The sequence below is a fragment of the Camponotus floridanus genome, unplaced genomic scaffold (assembly GCF_003227725.1).
Source record: "Camponotus floridanus strain SB8 unplaced genomic scaffold, Cflo_v7.5 scaffold12, whole genome shotgun sequence".
NCBI lineage: Eukaryota > Metazoa > Arthropoda > Insecta > Hymenoptera > Formicidae > Camponotus > Camponotus floridanus.
In genome coordinates, this window is record NW_020229237.1 from 2,728,276 (window position 1) to 2,746,527 (window position 18,252).

The 18,252-nt window shown below is 31.8% G+C and overlaps 4 protein-coding genes across 7 annotated transcripts in view; 2 read left to right on the forward strand and 2 right to left on the reverse strand.

Annotated features, from left to right (window-relative positions):
- The first annotated feature begins 55 nt into the window (after positions 1-55).
- Positions 56-5,440, forward strand: LOC105259109 (BRCA2-interacting transcriptional repressor EMSY). 2 transcript variants are annotated; one of them, XM_025415301.1, is made up of 13 exons: positions 56-268; positions 1,430-1,604; positions 1,834-2,009; positions 2,111-2,217; positions 2,335-2,620; positions 3,103-3,360; positions 3,460-3,561; positions 3,750-3,913; positions 4,052-4,183; positions 4,275-4,463; positions 4,555-4,796; positions 4,908-5,020; positions 5,229-5,440. In XM_025415301.1, the coding sequence occupies exons 1-13, from the start codon at positions 208-210 to the stop codon at positions 5,417-5,419; spliced, it is 2,196 nt and encodes a 731-aa protein (XP_025271086.1). In that variant the 5' UTR covers positions 56-207; the 3' UTR covers positions 5,420-5,440. The 2 variants fall into 2 exon arrangements, with proteins under 2 accessions (XP_025271086.1, XP_025271087.1); XM_025415302.1 differs by having other exon boundaries at positions 4,911-5,020.
- A 2,009-nt stretch (positions 5,441-7,449) lies between these two features.
- On the reverse strand, positions 7,450-9,133 carry LOC105259070 (small nuclear ribonucleoprotein-associated protein B). The gene is made up of 3 exons (XM_011270797.3): positions 8,966-9,133; positions 7,874-8,408; positions 7,450-7,620 (listed from the first exon to the last, which is right to left on the reverse strand). The coding sequence occupies exons 1-3, from the start codon at positions 8,966-8,968 to the stop codon at positions 7,505-7,507; spliced, it is 654 nt and encodes a 217-aa protein (XP_011269099.1). The 5' UTR covers positions 8,969-9,133; the 3' UTR covers positions 7,450-7,504.
- A 415-nt stretch (positions 9,134-9,548) lies between these two features.
- LOC105259073 lies at positions 9,549-11,566 on the forward strand. The gene is made up of 5 exons (XM_025415300.1): positions 9,549-9,915; positions 10,141-10,336; positions 10,403-10,664; positions 11,049-11,260; positions 11,357-11,566. The coding sequence occupies exons 2-5, from the start codon at positions 10,229-10,231 to the stop codon at positions 11,564-11,566; spliced, it is 792 nt and encodes a 263-aa protein (XP_025271085.1). The 5' UTR covers positions 9,549-9,915; positions 10,141-10,228.
- Positions 11,034-18,252, reverse strand: part of LOC105259071 (chaoptin) — a 7,898-nt gene continuing 679 nt past the window's right edge. The window contains exons 2-17 of one of the 3 annotated variants that reach the window (XM_025415299.1): positions 17,915-18,203; positions 17,432-17,602; positions 16,537-17,012; positions 16,144-16,363; positions 15,762-16,072; positions 15,317-15,541; positions 15,030-15,251; positions 14,472-14,640; positions 13,770-14,302; positions 13,426-13,620; positions 13,082-13,366; positions 12,889-13,014; positions 12,708-12,821; positions 12,172-12,407; positions 11,769-12,057; positions 11,034-11,212 (exon numbers count right to left, since the gene is read on the reverse strand). In XM_025415299.1, coding sequence (XP_025271084.1) covers positions 11,769-12,057; positions 12,172-12,407; positions 12,708-12,821; positions 12,889-13,014; positions 13,082-13,366; positions 13,426-13,620; positions 13,770-14,302; positions 14,472-14,640; positions 15,030-15,251; positions 15,317-15,541; positions 15,762-16,072; positions 16,144-16,363; positions 16,537-17,012; positions 17,432-17,602; positions 17,915-18,203 — 3,861 coding nt within the window. In that variant the 3' untranslated portion in view covers positions 11,034-11,212. Of the gene's footprint in view, positions 11,213-11,252; positions 12,058-12,171; positions 12,408-12,707; positions 12,822-12,888; positions 13,015-13,081; positions 13,367-13,425; positions 13,621-13,769; positions 14,303-14,471; positions 14,641-15,029; positions 15,252-15,316; positions 15,542-15,761; positions 16,073-16,143; positions 16,364-16,536; positions 17,013-17,431; positions 17,603-17,914; positions 18,204-18,252 lie in introns of those variants that run through there. The other 2 variants (XM_011270798.3, XM_011270800.3) reach the window with 2 other exon arrangements.

Sequence of the window (18,252 nt, forward strand, 5' to 3'; positions counted from 1 at the left end):
AACATCGAGACGATAAAATCCTCTGGCGGCAACGACAATAATGACAACATGATAAAATAGTACTAGCGCGATAACTTCAATGAAGTTACTTCATCGTCAACTGCAGGCTCGACTGTCAACGGGGGTTACGAAAATGCGGGAGACGCACGCCGATTCGGTCGTTCTGTCCGAGTGATCCCGACCCGGTTGTGGAAGAAACGTGGAATCATGTGGCCGATGCGATCGGAGATGACTCGGGATGAATGCAGGAAGTGCTTAAGATGCCTCGGTAAGGTTATGTGACCTGAGGAAAATCGCTTTGCGTTAGCGTGCCATGAGTCCGTCGATGCCGCTTCTCGAGTCCGAGACCTGATTTTTTATTACGATGTAAAAATTCTATCGCAAATGCGAGGACGTCGCGTACCATCGTCTTCTCCTTTCGCGACGTCAAGACGACGAGATGTAGCAGGGATTGTAACATCTGCATCGTGCGCGTTTCTTCTTGCAGAGCGACGAGTTGATTTTGAGGAAGTCGAAAATCTGCACTTAATAATGCAATGGATTTTTTTTGGTATGAAAGTGTAGCGAATTTTCGTCTTGTTGCTAAATGCGCCGAAGTATTCACGTCACAGATTAATATACGTGTATGATTTTCGTTTTTTATTAGACGGCTAAAGCTCAAAGACGTGGACGGTCGGATTTAATGTTAAATATGATGCTAAAAAAAATGTGTAAGTCCAACGTCTCTTTTGTATTCTTCTGGCATATTTAGACTCTAAACGCCACGTTTCTTACTTCGCGTTAGTAGAAAACGACCTTTGTATTGCATATGGATACAGGTAATTAGGCAGCAGCATTTAACAGTAAGTAGGAATAATGATATTCAGTCCATTTTTTAAGACTGATATACTTGATACTTATTTCATACGCACATAAAAAGATGTGGTAACGTAGGTATAAAGAAAAAATATATTTTTCAAGAAAATATATTATGAATATATACATTTTATATATATAGAAGAAATTAAAATATGTAAAATAGAAATTATAAAATTATAAAATATCTATAATATATCCATAGTATATCTAGTATAATAAAAAAAAATTATATATATATACTTATATTTATATATATAAAATATGTATTTTAGAGATAAATTTATTACAGAAAAAGAGAGATACTCATAAAATATACAATAGTTTATAATATATGAAATATCTTTTGCATATAAATTGCAATATAAAATTAATTAAATTGGATTTCAAGTATCATAGATATTAAAATATTATTTGTTCTTTTTAATTATTCTTTTTAACAGAGATTTTAGTTTTAATTAACCTGGATGATTTTAGTAATATACTTATAATATTATAATTATATAAGTTTTATTTTATATACCATTTTATATACTATATTTTTTGATGAATGTATGTTTTTTGTGCTTTGCAGAATTAGATGCTTATGGAAGTATGGTCTCTGTCCTACGTGCTCAAGGTCCTTTCACCAATGAGAAACAGAAATTATTGCAAGAACTTGCTAAAGTGTTACATATTTCTAATGAAAGACATCGTGCTGAAATACGAAGAGCTGTAAATGACGAAAAGCTTGCATCAATTGCAGAACAGTATGTATTCTGTTCAATAAATTTGAGATGCAGAAGAATAAGAGAAAAAAATTAATTATATGACATAAATAAAAATATAATATACATATATATATATATATATATATATATATATTCTATCTTACACAATAAAAGTATCTTATAGGATAAGTTTGTTATAATGACAAATTGATAAATTTATTATTATAGAACATAGTAATTTATCTAATATGAAATTGTTATAATGCAGACTTAATGGTCCAAATACTGGTACAGATTGGACTATTGAAGGTCGCCGAACTATTCCTCTTTTGCCAAGATTAAAAGCGCGGTCCGTCTTCACGACGTTAGCGAATAGCTTATCTCTTGCAACTGCAGCAGCAAATGAGAAAAAACCTGCACAAGTTGCTTCTGAGAACTCGATAGGTTTATATTTTATGATTTTTTAAAATTATATAATTCAAGTATTTATATACACATGATACATATATTTTTTTTTACATATACATATATATTTGTGTTAACAGCTATTGAAACTGAATCTCAACCTGAAGTGAAAATAGAAAAAGACTTACTTGATACAAAATTATGCAATTTGGAAAATGATTGCAATAACAGCGAGATTTTACATGAAGTATATAAAAATATTATAAGTTTATTAATTGCAATTTTTTGTTTTAATAAATTTGTGAGTTATGTTTTATATCACATTTTTATAACTATTGATAATATAAGTTGTATTTACTTTTAGAATTCAAATTTGGCTGAAGAAGAGGAAACAGATGATAAAGATATGATAGATAAAGTTATTGAAAAACCCAAAGTATCAAAAAAACCTGAAAAACGCAAATTATCACCCCTGTTATCAATAGGGCCACCAAATAAGATTCAAGTGATATCTGCACCACTAAACAACACTTTGTGTATATCTGAAGATAAGCACACATTACAAACTGTTCATAAGCAATTAATACAAGCAATACCACATACTGAATATGCTGGAGTAATTTCACTTAAACCGAATGATGAGAATTCAGGTATTTCTTTTTTTTATTATTTTATAAATCTTATTCTTTAAATGAATAGACATTTAATACTAAAATTCTCTAAGGAATAAATCAGTATTATTATATAACCTTGAATAGCGATAAATTAAAAAAAAAATTTATATTCTAAGAATTTTTAAGCTTTTCTATATGTCAACGTAGTTGGAATTCCCTAAAATAGAAATTTTTTTGTGCTGCACTTCCATTAGTCATATTTATTATATGATCATATAATCATGTCAAAATGAGAAAGTAAATGAAAGAATACATAATAAGATTTCTATTTTATGTATGTAACATTAGAATCAAAATAAGAATAAAGACGAAATTTTAGAATAGTGGAAATATATGATCTTAGATTAGAAAAAATTGACTATATAAATTTTATAAGTTTAGAAATACTCTTTTCTAATACAAAAATTTCCAATATTTTAATATATCTTTTATATGATTATTTTTTGTGATAAATCCAGATACTATGGATACTAAGGATATAATATCGGAAGATTCGATTACTCGGACAACGGTTTCGTTAAATAAACATGTAGTTACTTCAGAAATCTCTATGTGCACAAATACAGATTGGAGTAATCTCAAAATGTTAACTAATACTATGCAAAATAAAGTTAGTACAAAAGTAGTGCCAGCGGTTTCGAGCGGTATTGCATTGAGCACGCCGCTAAACAAAGTGCATTCGGAAAGTAAAGATTTACAACATGAAGATAACATAAGTATGCTATTGCATCAAAACAGATTTTATAATCATTTAACGTTATATAATCGATTTTTACGTAATTTCAAATGATAAACTTTGTTGTTTATTCATACAGATAATACATCGAATAATACCTCTGAGAGATCTGATAACACTAGTTCGAATTCATGCAAAAAAAGACTTATGGCGTCAATCATACATGAAGCTCTAGTACCAAGTAAGCATTATAGATATTTGTTTTATTGCTAAACGCTCGCGGTGAAAATTTTTGGAAAAATAGATCACCTTATTTTATTTTATTTTATTATATATATATGTGTGTGTGTGTGTGTGTTTGTTTGTTGCGTATGTGTGTTAATTATATAATTATAAATTAATAACAAATGTATAAAAATGCATTTTTAGACTCTCAAGTTCAAATTACACCCGTAGTGTATCCTAACACTACAGTAGTAGCAGTATCAAGTGGTCCTGGACCACCTCAAGTTAAGCAAACTTCTACAACATTAATGTGTAAGAAACTGCCGCCGGAACAAATTGCGATCAATCATCAATCCACTGCCAAAACGGTAATTAATTTTATTCATTTAATATTTGTATTTTTAAAATCTAATGTGTTATTCTATCACATATGGTATTCTATCACAGAAAAAAATTACGAAAACATACGAAAAATATTTTATTAATATATAACTATTTTTTTTTAGGGTGTTACAATAAATTCTAAGAAAATTGTAAATATGTCTCATTATCCAAACAATAAATTAAACGCTAAGACTAATGTGATTGTCATTCAGAAGGGTCACGCACAAGGCGTAACATTATCACATGCAGGCAAGGTATTCTAAATCGATTTTATATGGAATAATCGATAAGCGAAAAGAAAAATCAAATATAGAGATATTATTGTACATCTATTAAATGTTTCAGGAAGTGCTAGGAAAGGTAATAATGGGTGGAAAGAATTTGTGCGTTACAAGCCAACATAATAATGCAAACTCGATTAGTGTTCAATCCCATCATATTTCTCTAAACAATGGAGATCAAACGAAGACTGTGCTGCCGATTATAAACTCGTCACAGAATGCAGAATCCGCCTATAAACTTGAAAATATAAGTGTAAGTTGCATCTTTTATCACTCGATTTGTTTTCTTAATACTTAAAACTTAATACTTAAAAATACTTAATACTTAAAAGTGTGTTTTACAGTTTAAACAGGTAGTGGATGTATCCGCAAATTTACGACATGATTCTAACAAGAACAAGCTTTTTTCAAGCTTTCAGTTCTTGGAAAGAGCTGCAAAACTACACGTGCAACATAAGACTGTGATACAAAACATGAATACTGTGCAGTTAAAGGAATGTAGTAATGTTGCAAATACGATTGACCGAGATTCGCCTCTGAAGACAGATTCCGCGATTACATCAACTACGGAGGAAAAACAACATAAGTCAGTTCAGAATAATAATAATATCAAATAGATGTGACAACTAATAAATTTGTTGAATACATACCTTGAAAGTATTTTGATGAATTAATGATGTGTATCTTTCTCTTATAGAAGGAATAAAGATGCAAGCATGAATTGTCAGGCAATAAAATCGTTGGATTCCTCGAAACTGCAGGGAAACAAGGAAATATTTATCAGGCCGAAACAGATCGCCAATATACCAGGTATATTATGCAACAAATAAATAAAATATAGAATATCTCATATAATTTTCATTTTTCTTTTCTTTATTTTAATACAAATGAGAATGTTGTTAAAATTGAAATTGTGAAATCATTCTTTATTTATTCGAGTTTTCAATATTTTAAAATTATTTAACTTCATAATATATATTCGATAATAACGTTATGTTTAACATATTATCCTGTGCAGATGATGCTAGTAACGATATTCGGATAGAAAATTCTGACGAGGATGTGGAAATAACTGGCGATATGATAGACCTCACAAACCCACAACACTTAAAATATATATTACAAGAAGACAATTACAAGAATTGTGTTTTAGAAGATTCAAGATCGATGGCGACTATAAATCAATTGGACGAGCACGATGACTCGTAACGACTAAAGGAGTTTCAATGTTACACGTGTCGTAATCGTTGCTGTGTCGTAATCGACAGTAAGGCTGATAATACTTTTGTATTGAAAGCGTACTGATATGTCTAATTAATATGTATGTTTTATATACACATACACACACGTATGTACATATGTATGTATGTGTTCATGCCTATTTTAACGAGATTTTTACATATATATATGCCTATGTTCGCTTGTTGGATGATTTAAATGGAATCGAAAGTTCGATCAATTCATCAATGGACTTCAGTTATTTTGTATAGAACATGACTGAGGCTCGGTTTAATTATAAAAATGAGATTCCAACACTCAATGACTTCCAACATTCTATTCAAGCATACTGATTTAATATTAGTACTGTATGTAAGTGCCAAATCATGATCTGCAGTTAATTTATACTTTTGTAAACAGCCATGACATGCATGTTATATATTCATTCACTTTTTTATAATTCCACTAGCAATGTAAATTACTTTTTTAATTTTTAATTCCATTATTATGACTCTATTTCCTGTTAAAAGAGTTTAAAGTGTTGTGAGTTGGAATTCCCGGTGCATTTAGTGCTATTGTCTAATTGTTATTAATTTTTTTTACCTTGAATGTGTTCGTAAATATATAGGGCAGCTATGTAATTTAATATTAAACGCGATTCTTGAATTAAAAATTCATATTTCCACCGTGTATGCAGAAAATATAATTCTATCTAGTTTTAAAAATTATCGAAATAAAAGTCAACGATATAAATTTTACATCCTATATAGTAAACGAAGAAGTAAATGGATGTGTCAAATTGCATGCGCACATTCGAAAATTTGTACTTTTGTCCATAAATATATAAGACTAAACGCGTTTCTGTAAATGTGATATAGCATTAAGTACTAGAAATTTAGTTCTGTCAATCTGTCACTTGCTCATGCTACTGTTGCAGCGGCGTTGTAAATATTTTGTAAATACATCGACATACTTTCGAATTACTTGAAGAGAAGACGTTTATTTAAGGATGGGTATAAGAATTATCTTTCATCTCGCCATCATTAATAAAGTGTGAATATTAATTAAAATTCGACAATAGCTTTAGTTATTTTTATCAATAGAGAGAAAGATATACTACTCTGCAATGTTTTAACAAAACTTGCTTAAAACAATTCGATAGTTTGTTCTTCACTAAAAGTGCAATTTTTAACAGGAAGAGTCTACTATATTTTTCATAAGCAAAATGACACTGCCCTTCAATTCGCAATATCGCGCGGTACTCTGTTAATCGAATTTTTTAATTATATTTTATGCAAATTTTCTGCTGGAAGTTGCAAAGATATTTTCGCCTATATCGTACAAATTTACAAACAGTTAATCTGTGCAATTATAATTCTCACAAATAAATGAGACATTAGATTTCCTTAACTGATCATATATTCTGCAAGTACCGAGTGTCTTAGATTTTTCGTATCTATTTTACAAATGATCTTAGTAAATTACTCTCAGTTAAAGTGGATCTTTTATTTTAACTTTTGAAGGCCTTCTTAACGATATTCAATCTTAAAAATATTAATATACTGATTAATTAAAAAATTATGAAAAGTATACATGTATATATAATACTCAATCAAATTTAGACAAAAATTGTGAAACGATAGATCTGAGACATTCTGTATATAATATCACCAATGCAAATGGTGTATAACACAAATGATATTTATAGCTAATTATAAAAAAAAATAAAGATATTCAAACATAAATTAATTGGTCGTTCCTTAAATTCTTTAAAAATATTTAATAATTATTAAAAATAATTTTTTTATGTATATACTTTATCATTTAACATTATCAAAGAAAATTATCCCCAAGACAAATACATTATAATACAAAAACTTGCTTCAGGGATATAGAAAATCTATCGAACAAGCCTTCTTCATTTGTGCAAATTTTAATAAAATTGATACACATTCACATCATTGAAAAAAGTTATGCAAAGACTAGGGTATATATCAGGGGATATCTAGGGAATATATCAATATTATTAAAGAATGTTTTATTGTCCCTAATTGTCATAAGATATCTTAATATTTATTAGTATGGACGAGGAGGAGGACCACCACGCATCAATCCAGGAGGTGGGCCCCTCATGCCAGGTGGTCCCATCGGAGGACCACCACGTCCTATGGGTGGCATTCCAGGTGGCATACCTATTAAATGGAGAAATGTTTCATAATATATCATTTCTGTAATTATGTAATATAATTTGATAGATTTTTTATAATCAAAACATGTAAAATGGTATTATTAATACAAAATTATTCTTAAAAGGAGGAAAAGATATTTGTGTGACAAAAGAGGCATCTTTCTTAAATTTTTATTTCAAAAAAGGTAGAGAATAGAAAAGAAAAACCATTTTTTCCTTCTCCCTCAAAAGAATCTGATCAAAGAAACAATTCTTACCCATCATTCCAGCAGGTGGTCCCATCATCCCTGGTGGCGGTCCACCGACTGGCATACGTGGTGGACCACCAGGATGTATTTGAGGTGGTGCCGAAACTTGGCCTCTGCTGCCAGGCGTCATGATCTGTTGAGATGGTCCTCCAACGCCCCTGACAGGACCTTGAAGTCCAGCCGGTACTCCTGCGACGTTTGCTGGCATACCTCTGCCTGCGGCACGAGCCATGCCTGGTCCTGGTGCTGCTCCAGGAATCGGTACTCTAGGCAATCCTTCTTCAGGAGGTGGCGGACCTTCCACAGTTAGTGATACTATATTCTCGCCACGTAAAAGTACAAATCCCAATACACGCTTTTCTTCTCTTTCAGGCTGCTTGGTATTCTTTGGCTTAATTTTACGGAATTCTTCACAGTCACCAAGTATGAGGTTCATATGCTTATCAAAAGCCTTAAAAGTGCCAATAAATGTTCTAGAGTCTTGCAAGATAATTCTGACTCTATAGTTGATATGCTGTAACATCTTGTTGTTCTTCCCGATCGTCTGAAAAATAGTGAATAAAAAAATTGTGAAATAAAAAATATATATTTTATATTTTAATAACTTTACATGTACAAAAGGATTAGAAATGTATAAATAATTTTTAATGAATTATTTATAGTCATTTTTATAAGCTTAAATGATTCATGAAAATACTTGGTGTTACTCATATCTTAAACTAAATAAATTTTGACAATGTATTGTGGAATTGTTCAAAATAGAAAAATAAGAAATATTTTGTCATAAAACATTTGATTTTTATAGCTGTGCTTAAGCAAAACAAAAATTGTTTTCAATTATTTTATTCTAATATGTGCACCAATCTTTCCTAGGTGAACAAACTCTAAATATTTTTATTTTTATTTTTTTAAAAATAAAAAAGATTTATATTATAAATATGTTTTTTTATATATATTTAATCATTTTAGCTCTTTATCAAAACATCTAATTTACATTTGTCATGGACTTTCGTCCAAACTATAAAAAATTATAGAAATATATTGAATCGAAAAGATTGTTGAATTAAAGTTATCTTAATAATGAATATTTTTGTCACTTACCATCTTGATTATTATTTTTAAAGTATGCTTTAAAGGATACAAAAATTTCACACGGATTTATACCGCATAACCTCTGTCTTCTCATAAACATGAAAATACTATTCTTAAGATGAGACTACATTTGAGTAGATTACATTGAGTTTCGAATGCGCTGATTGGCCATCGAGAAAGTCTCTAGGATTCCGTTTCTTGCAACAGCAGCCAATTAATAAGCGGCCTTTTCATTGATGCTAAAAAGTAGCGTCAACCATTGGTTGAACAAAGAAGTAAGTAGTAGCTTCATTGTTCAACCAATGGTTGACGCTACTTTTTAGCGTCAATGAAATTACACCTATAAAGGTACGGCCTCATTGACGCTAAAAAGTAGCGTCAATCATTGGTTGAACAAGGAGGTAAGTATAGTTGCTTCATTGTTCAACCAATGGTTGACGCTACTTTTTAGCGTCAATGAGGCCGCATCTATACGCTTCAAAGCTTTATCGTACGATAAATGAGATATCACCTTAAAGCCGGATCTACATTGGTCCTATCGTAACGTCGCAAGTCGTAAGTCAAATTGACCAATCATGGTTGATTATTTTTGAAATAATCGACTATGGTTGGTCAATTTGTCTATGACTTATGCGGAGTCGACAATGCGAATCATAGAGTCATTCAGTAGGTTGCAATCTTTTATTTTCCCGCAACAATGCTCACTTCTTATCCGTCGCAGCGACATATTGTGGTCGTCGTCGTTGGAATTGAACCAACTCGAGAGACTGCGACTACGACTGGAAACAAGGAATGTTATAACTGCTTTGCGACGCTGAGAGTCTCAGCCTGAGACTCGCATTTTAGACCTCGCATTACGACTTGCGACATTACGATACGACTAATATAGATCCGGTTTTAGCCTAAAACCTATCAAATTGCCGAATGTATCACGCATTTATTTTGGCGGGACAAGAAAGGTTGACGTTTCTGAAGATATGAAAACAATTTTCATAATTTAAAAAAAAATCGGAGAGACAATATATAAGATTAGGAAAATATTTAAATTAGATATAAACTCGTCCAAGACTATTATATTTAATTGTTTTTAATACATTTAAAAAGATAACTTCACATTTCTTGCATGATCGCGTTATGTGTATTTCAAGATTTACGAAAATGAATGTTTAATCATTTTTTTATAGATAAAAGTCAGCTCGCTGTACAAGATATGTGATCTTCCCATATGCAAATTTAAATAGTATAAACAATTTCTCTGTAAATTTCGTCAGTATGTACGTCGAGGAAAAGCGAATCAACAAAATTGTTAGATCTAAATTAAGCATTAATCCTGTCAAGCATCACGAACGATTTCAACGAGCAAACAAGTCGTACAGAAATGTAAAGCAAAGAACGAAAAAATAACAGATTCAGAAAATTATAGCATTGAAGCGTTTTTAATATTAGGTGGACGAGTTTTCTAAAAGAGAGGATAAAGATGTAATGAGTCAAACGGATTTGTCAGATTTGGCTCGATCAATCAGTGCAATCAAGACGGAAAAATTTTCGAGCACGTCAAGTGAGACCCAGAGTGCCGAGAAATATGATACATCGATGTCTGAAAGTAACACGTTTCGACAATTTGAACATGTCTCGTGGAAATATAAAAATCCGTACAGCATTTCTATTAATAATCCTATGCATTATGAAAAATCCCATCACGCTTCAAGTAAACATTCACTATTACTAATTAATACAAATACTACTAAATAAAATACTCTAATTGTTCACATTATTGTTTATAAGATTTTAATACGATTAGTCTTAAATAATCAATTAATCTTCTAATCTTCAGTATTAACAATTAAATCTCATGTAAAATTTATTCAATTCGATGAAAAAATTTTACATATTGATTCCTCTGCAGTAAACAAATATAATCAAAATATATATTAATGGTATTCATTTAAATTGATATAAATTAAATATATATTAAAAGAACTTTTTTAATATAACTTGATGTATATGACTAGAATCATATTTTTTACAAGAAATATTAAATTAAAAAAACTAAACTTAAAGTTAAGTTAAATCATTTGTTGCAATATTATAGAGAACATTCTTAAAGATGAACCTCAAGAAGGAAGAACTAAACAAAGTATTCTTTCCAATTGTCAAGAATATTTAGCAAATTGTCAAGAATCTTGCGGTACACCGCATACTGAATATTCCTTTGCAGCCTTGATCATAGTAATGGCTCAGGCTGCGGCACGATCTCTGTGGGCATTGATATATGTAATTATTAACATTGTTCCCATTATTCAGGTAATTATACAAGTATTTCTATATATTCTAGCTTAACTGAAGATTCTATATATCCTAGCTTAACTAAGGATTGAAATCCTGAAATATAAATTTCAGATGTTTTCCTTCATATTAAGATTTGTGTTGGACAAAGTAATCGACATACACAGAACTAAGAATATTCAGCAAGTAATAGTGAAGTTCGCGATACTCGCTATGCAATTGCTCAGCGTGTACATTTGCCTTATATTTATACTCGGCTTCATCGTTTTACCGATTGTACAAATGGCAGTCAGTATCGTATCTAAATTCGTGATGCACGATTAAATTGTGATTTTAATGAAACGTGAATAAAACCATGATGTGCTATCCTTACAAAAGTTCTTCAGTTTCAAATTAGTTTTGCTTCGTACAAGTACTATATACGAGCTTGCATAGCGCGACTCGATCTTTTACAATAACCATAACATTCCTTTCGCAAATTTCAATTCGAGAAAATATCCAGTAAAAAGCAACATGAATGAGATACCTAATAAACGACAGCCAAAACGATCGAAAAGAACAGAAAAACAAAAATGTCTAGTACAAGAGTGTAACTCGCTGCACTCCATCCACATTCCAATTCTATTTTCAATGTGTTCGACAACGATACATTGTTCTTGTTCAAACAGAACGTCTCACGGAGATCGTCGTCCCAGCCGTTGTCCCAACAATTGAATTCGTCCCCTTCTTCGTGCTCGAAATTCTTGAATTCGTCATAAGAAGTACATCGATCTTCTTGATATTGTCTGTGTTTCCTCTGCCATATCTCGATCCATCTGTATAAAAGAAAAAAGAAAATGTTTATTTCTCATCAGCTTCAATACAGATTAATTCATTTTTATAATGTTTCAATTTATATTATTATTAGCGTTTAACTATGTCGATCATACCCGATATCGCAATCACAATTGAGATAGCTGCCTGCTAATCGGAGCTTCATAGTGAATCGCTCCCCCGGCACTCCTGGCTTATAAGCGGACGATGGATTGTGTAACGTTCGAGTGTCACTTTCGCGAATTTCCACAGTTATGTTGCGCACTCGTTCCGCGTTGTTGAACATTTCCCGTGGTACGATCGCCACGCTGGTGTTGTACAAGCCAAAATGAAGACGAGGATTTCGCATGCCCTAAAAAATCGCTTAATGTATCTCGAACATCCAACATTATTCATAAAAATTTCTAACAACATAAAATTTATGTAAAGTTTATCATTACTATCTCTGAAATTTTTCTAAGTTTGTAATATAATATGTGATATATTTATGTATTATACATACATAATTTTATTATGAATAAGTTTTTATAAAAGTTGAGCCTAATTGAACATAGTTGCATACATAATTGATTTTATTCTGGTTCAGAAAAACGTTTAAAATTTATTAAATTTTATAAATTGTTTCGAGATAAATTAGAGGACAAGAACTTACACGCAATATTTCTGAATGTATATTCTTTAAAGCTCTACCAGTCAGTGTAATATTATACAATTTATAAGGTAATTTCCCTCTCATTTCCTTTTCTAGATCAGTGTCATTCTGAACCTGCAGAAATATGTTGGTGAATTCAGTAAATCTTCGAATCATGTGATATTTATATTCGACTACTTACATCAATAAGTAAATGCTTTAGACCATCATTGTACTGTAGAATATCGGGAAAGTTAAAGTTTTTCACACCGTTATATGCAGTGATGTGCAATTTACGGAGCTTGCTAGCTTTGCAGAGTGCACCTGCCTGCAAAAATCGATTACAGTTCCATGCTCGTGAAATGATAAAATTTGTTAGGAAAACAAATGCTTACCTCAAAGATTGACAGAGTGAGCCTTCGTATATCTAGCTCTTCAAGACTGTCGGCCACGCCTAGGAAACTCGTATTTGTGATGGCAGTAATAGGATTATCTGCTAAATTGAAGGTTTTTAATTCTGGCAATGAATGAGTGATTAATGGCACCACTGTCAAATCATTGACACTTAAATCTAAATAGTGGAGAGATGTCAGATTTGACGACATTTCCGCTGGTATTGATGCTAGTTCATTATGTGCCAAATATAAAGTTTGCAGTCGTCGTAGAGGTAACTCTGGAACCTATGTTACTAATTACACGCCATTCCATATTTATATTTTTATATTGATAAAATACTTACACTCAAAAGGGAGATGTTACTTAGACTAAGGTATAAAAGCGTATTTTCCAAACCGTAGAATGTTCTTCCGCGACTTTCCAAAATAAGTTGCTTGTTGTGGCTTAAATCGAGATGAGCCAGATGAGGTAGATCAGAAAATACGCCATCATCTAATCTAACAAGTCGATTGTACGACAGATCCAACCATACAAGATTCTATTAAAAAATATATATATAAATATAGTACATAATTTAATTTAAATATTATTTATTCAACATACGATTAAACTACGAGGTAATTGATAGTTGAAAAAAATAATGTTAGAGAGAAGATTATTTTAAAGTATGAATTGAATCAGATTTACTTTGAGTCTGAATATTGTATCGGTGCTATGAATCCCTGATAAAATGTTCCAAGACATATCCAAGTTTGCTAAGCTTGCGGCGGAAGTCAATGACATACTTTTGATAGGCAGTCTCGTGAATTGATTGTGCGAAAGATCGAGACTTTCTATGTTAGAATCGATGAACATGTTATCCGATAGCGTTCTCAGCTTGTTATGAGACAAGTCCACGAGGCGGAGTTTTTTCAGCGGTCTTAGAGCCTCCGCCGGGATATCCATAATTTCGTTCCACGAAAGAAGCAATACTTGTAAGTCTCTCGTATTCTTGAAGCAATCGAAGTCCATTTCCTTCAGTTCGTTGTGTCTTAAATCAAGCCACTGCAAATGCGGCATGTTGCCGAAGACACCCTGAGTAATATTCTTCAGTTCATTGTTCGATAGATACAGATGAGTGAGCGAATACTCGACCGGCTTAAAATAATACTTCATGATATCGGAAATATTATTATAACTTAAATCCAGAACTTTAATGTTCGATTGTACAGTACCTCCAACTAAAAAAAGAATAAGATAATTAAAATTTTATTTCTTATTCATCATTTTTAAATAAAAATAAAAATTAATATGGTACTATTAATATTTTTTTGTAATTAATATTTTATTTGAAATATTTACATCCGATAAATCGCTTTTTTTCTTTTTTTTAATCGAGAGTGAACTCACTGGCAGGGGTAGTTGTAAAAGTAGTGCTGTTCATCCACAATCTCGGAATCTCGTTGTGACTAATGTTAACTTTGAACGACGATAACGTACCCACTTGATCGAAGGAGGCAAAATCGAATTTGTAGAGATTGTTATATGCGAGATCGAGAAATTCAAGATCCGGTAGATTCTAAAATATCGTAATGTTTTCACATGAATTTCAATTAATTCATTAATATTCGTAGAGAATTATTCTCATTTAATATTGCAAATTATCAGACTTGCAAAATTTCCGATTTAATCAAGTAGCAAAATTTTTATTTTCAATTAATTTTAATTAGCTTGGATTTAACAATAATTTTCAAGGATATGGTTGATAGATAAATAGTTGATTATTGAAATATGCATTACATATAAGTAATACTTTTTTACCGCAAAATTTTTCTCAAGAAACAATCAACTTAGATTCATCATAGAATTTGTGGCTAGGAGTATGTTTATAAATATCCTGCTCTATATATAATATCTCTATATATAATATCTCTCTCTATTTTCACACATATTCATATATTAAATTACCTGGAAGGCTTCGTCGATCATGTCCCTAATCTTGTTACCACGCAAGTTGATGTATTTAAGTCGATTCATATTCATGAAAGCCCGTCTCTCGATTCTATCGATGGCGTTATCTTCTAGATTGATCGTCATTAAGGCCGACAGATCGACGAATGTATGGGTTTGTAGACTTTTCACTTGATTGAACGCAAAGTTAATCTCTTCCAGTGTCGAGTGGATATCACCCTATGAATCGAAAATGATTTCTTCATCATATAGATGACATTGTGTTGTTAAATCAATCAATTTACCTGAAAAGTACCCTTAGGTATATTATCGATTTCGTTATCTTGCAATTCAATGCGCTTGATCCTCTTCAGAAAGTGAAACGATGTGGCTGGTAAGGAATGGATCTTGTTGTTGCTAAAGTCGAGATGTTGTAGATTCGTCAACGATTTCAACGGCCGATTAGGTATCTCGGAAATCGATGAAGACAGACTATGGGACATTCTTAACGTCAACAAGGAATGGCCTACCTACGCGAGGAATTCGAAAAAACTGTAAAGTGGTGTATTTATATATTCTATGCATAATTTTCTTATTTCATATTTAATCTTATAAATTTTATATTAAATTTTTGTTATATATATATATATATATATATATATATATATATATATATGATGTAATATTATTATTCTAAATTATATAAAATACAAATTCTATGAAGCAAGAAGTTTAAATGTAAGAGTTTACCTCTGAAAAAGCTTCGTCGTCTATCGTTGATATTGAATTTTCAGAAAAGTCAAGGTATTTAATTCCACGAACATGCATAAAAGCATGGCCTTTGATGGTGTTGAGATTACTGTGGATTATTTGCAATTCTTTGATGTCCATACCGAACTCCAGAAAATCATTCGCTGATAAGGATGCCTGCGGCATCCGAGAGATTGAGAGAAAACGCAGATTTCTCATCTGTCGTAGATCTTGAAGAGAGATGATGCCGTTCTGCTTTCCGCTGAGGTCCAAGTTGTACAAGGAATATTGAAAACCGTTGAAAACCTCGGCTGAAATGTTGCACAATAATGTTTGTTTCATATCTACATCGCGTGAATAGTATTTATGCGAGATTATTTACTTGGTGAAAATGTGCCGATACGATTCTCACGGAAAATGAGCGTATGCAGGATGTCGAACTCTTGGAACAATCGGTTGGAAAGCGTAGTTATGTTGTTTCCCGAGACATCCAATAACTCGAGTGTCAACTCCAAACCGGCAAGATTGGCTGAGTTGATCTCTAATAAATCGCAGTCGCTAAAATATAGCTCGCGAATGCGTGAATCTCGGAATGTGCCCTCCTTTAAATAGAAATTCACTATATATGTTACTATCAATTGTCATTATTTAATATTAATTACAACGATTTTTCATCTTAATTTTTTTTTCATTTCTCGAGAAACATTCTTTATCTCAATTTTGGACTGTATAATATGAGTTACATTAATTTATAGGGTTTATAATTTAATCGTACCTCAATTATCATCAAAGGATTGCCGCTGAGGTATGTGCGATTGACTTTAGAAAAGTGCTGAAAGTCACCGGACGTAAGAATCTCGATCTGATTGTAGTCCAGCCGTAATACGTCCAGGGACATCTGTATGCCCCTGATCTCCGGTTCTTGTTGCATCTGAAGCATCTTCGATATCCTATTGTAGCTGAGATCGAGGACTTTCATACGCTTCAGTTGAGATAGTTGGGAGTACGGCACGTACGTAAACTGATTGTCATTCAAATAGAGATGTGTCAGATGAGCCATTCCGTCTCTAAATACCGATGGATCGATCTCCCTCAAGCTGTTCTCTCGAAGATCAAGGGTCTCCAAGTATATGAGACCGGCGAAGGCATCAGCTGGTAACTTCTCGATTGCGTTTCGACCTAGACGTAGAGTTTGCAGCGAATTCTCCAGACCCCTCCAATTTTCCGCCGTGATGCGAGATATCTTGTTACCTACATTAAATGCGTACATCTGATAATGCCAGATTATTGTTACGTGTTTCAAATTTCTCCGTATGAGATTTTATGTCTGTAAAATTCTTTATACTATTGTATAATTAGGTATTGGTAACGGTTCTGTTCTGTGTATTCTGCATCGTTTATTAATCTATAATAAATCTTAGCAAATATTATGTAAAGTTATTTAGACTTGTATGTCAAGAAGTTTTCTTTTATACTATCATATTTTTATTTTTAAATTTTATAATGTTTAATTAGAAGAAAGAAAATTGTATTATATCAAATCATTATTAATATTAGCTATATTTTAATACGATATTACATTTAGAAACTTATGCATTATAAATATCAGTGAAAATCTTTTGTAAGAATTGCTAGATCATTCATTTAATTTAAGAACTAAGAATGAATACCTGTAAGTTCAAGAAGTCGGAGTTTTTGCAAATGTCTGAACGATTTGCTCGGTACACTTGCTAGTTGATTGTAGGATAAATCGAGTTCCCATAATGATCTTTCAAGACCTAAAAAGGCTTCGTCTGGAATATCCGCCAAAGGATTATGTTTAATCTGTAGTTTATAAAGACCTAAAATATACGATGATATGTCACGTTATAGATTCCTTGCTATTCTTGTAGATTTAACGTTTATAATTAGAAAAACATATTTATTGAAATAAAACAATATAAATAAATCATATAGGTATAAAAATGAAGAAGTTCGTTCAGTGATTCATGAAATCTATATTATATTTCAAAGATTAACTATCTAGTTAAAAGTTTAAGAAAATAAAATAATTAAGAAAATAAGAAAATATTAAGAAAATAAAAAAATTTTAAAGAAATCTTGGTACATAGCTTTCTTGTAACTCTTCATTTCATTCTTCTTCAGTTGCTTACCGGTATTCATGAGGTGCTGCGGTTGCAGAAATCTCAATCCATTATTCTCCAGTTGTAGCATAAACATTTTGGAGGAATTAATTGGCTGTGGTATTCGTGGCATCGGCACGTTATAGCATGCCACTATGCCAAGATCCGGTATGGCTTTTGAACAGGTGCAGAGTGGATTGAAAAAGCACGGCGGATATTGGATCGGTAACTCGTGCATCCGTACAACGGATGCCCACATCATCAGTAGCAGGACGACTATCAGCATAACGTAGGCGACCTTCACCAAAGCAAAGAGCTTCTGCAAATCATCGATTTCGCATATCGAATTCGCTTCGAAGGTACACGCG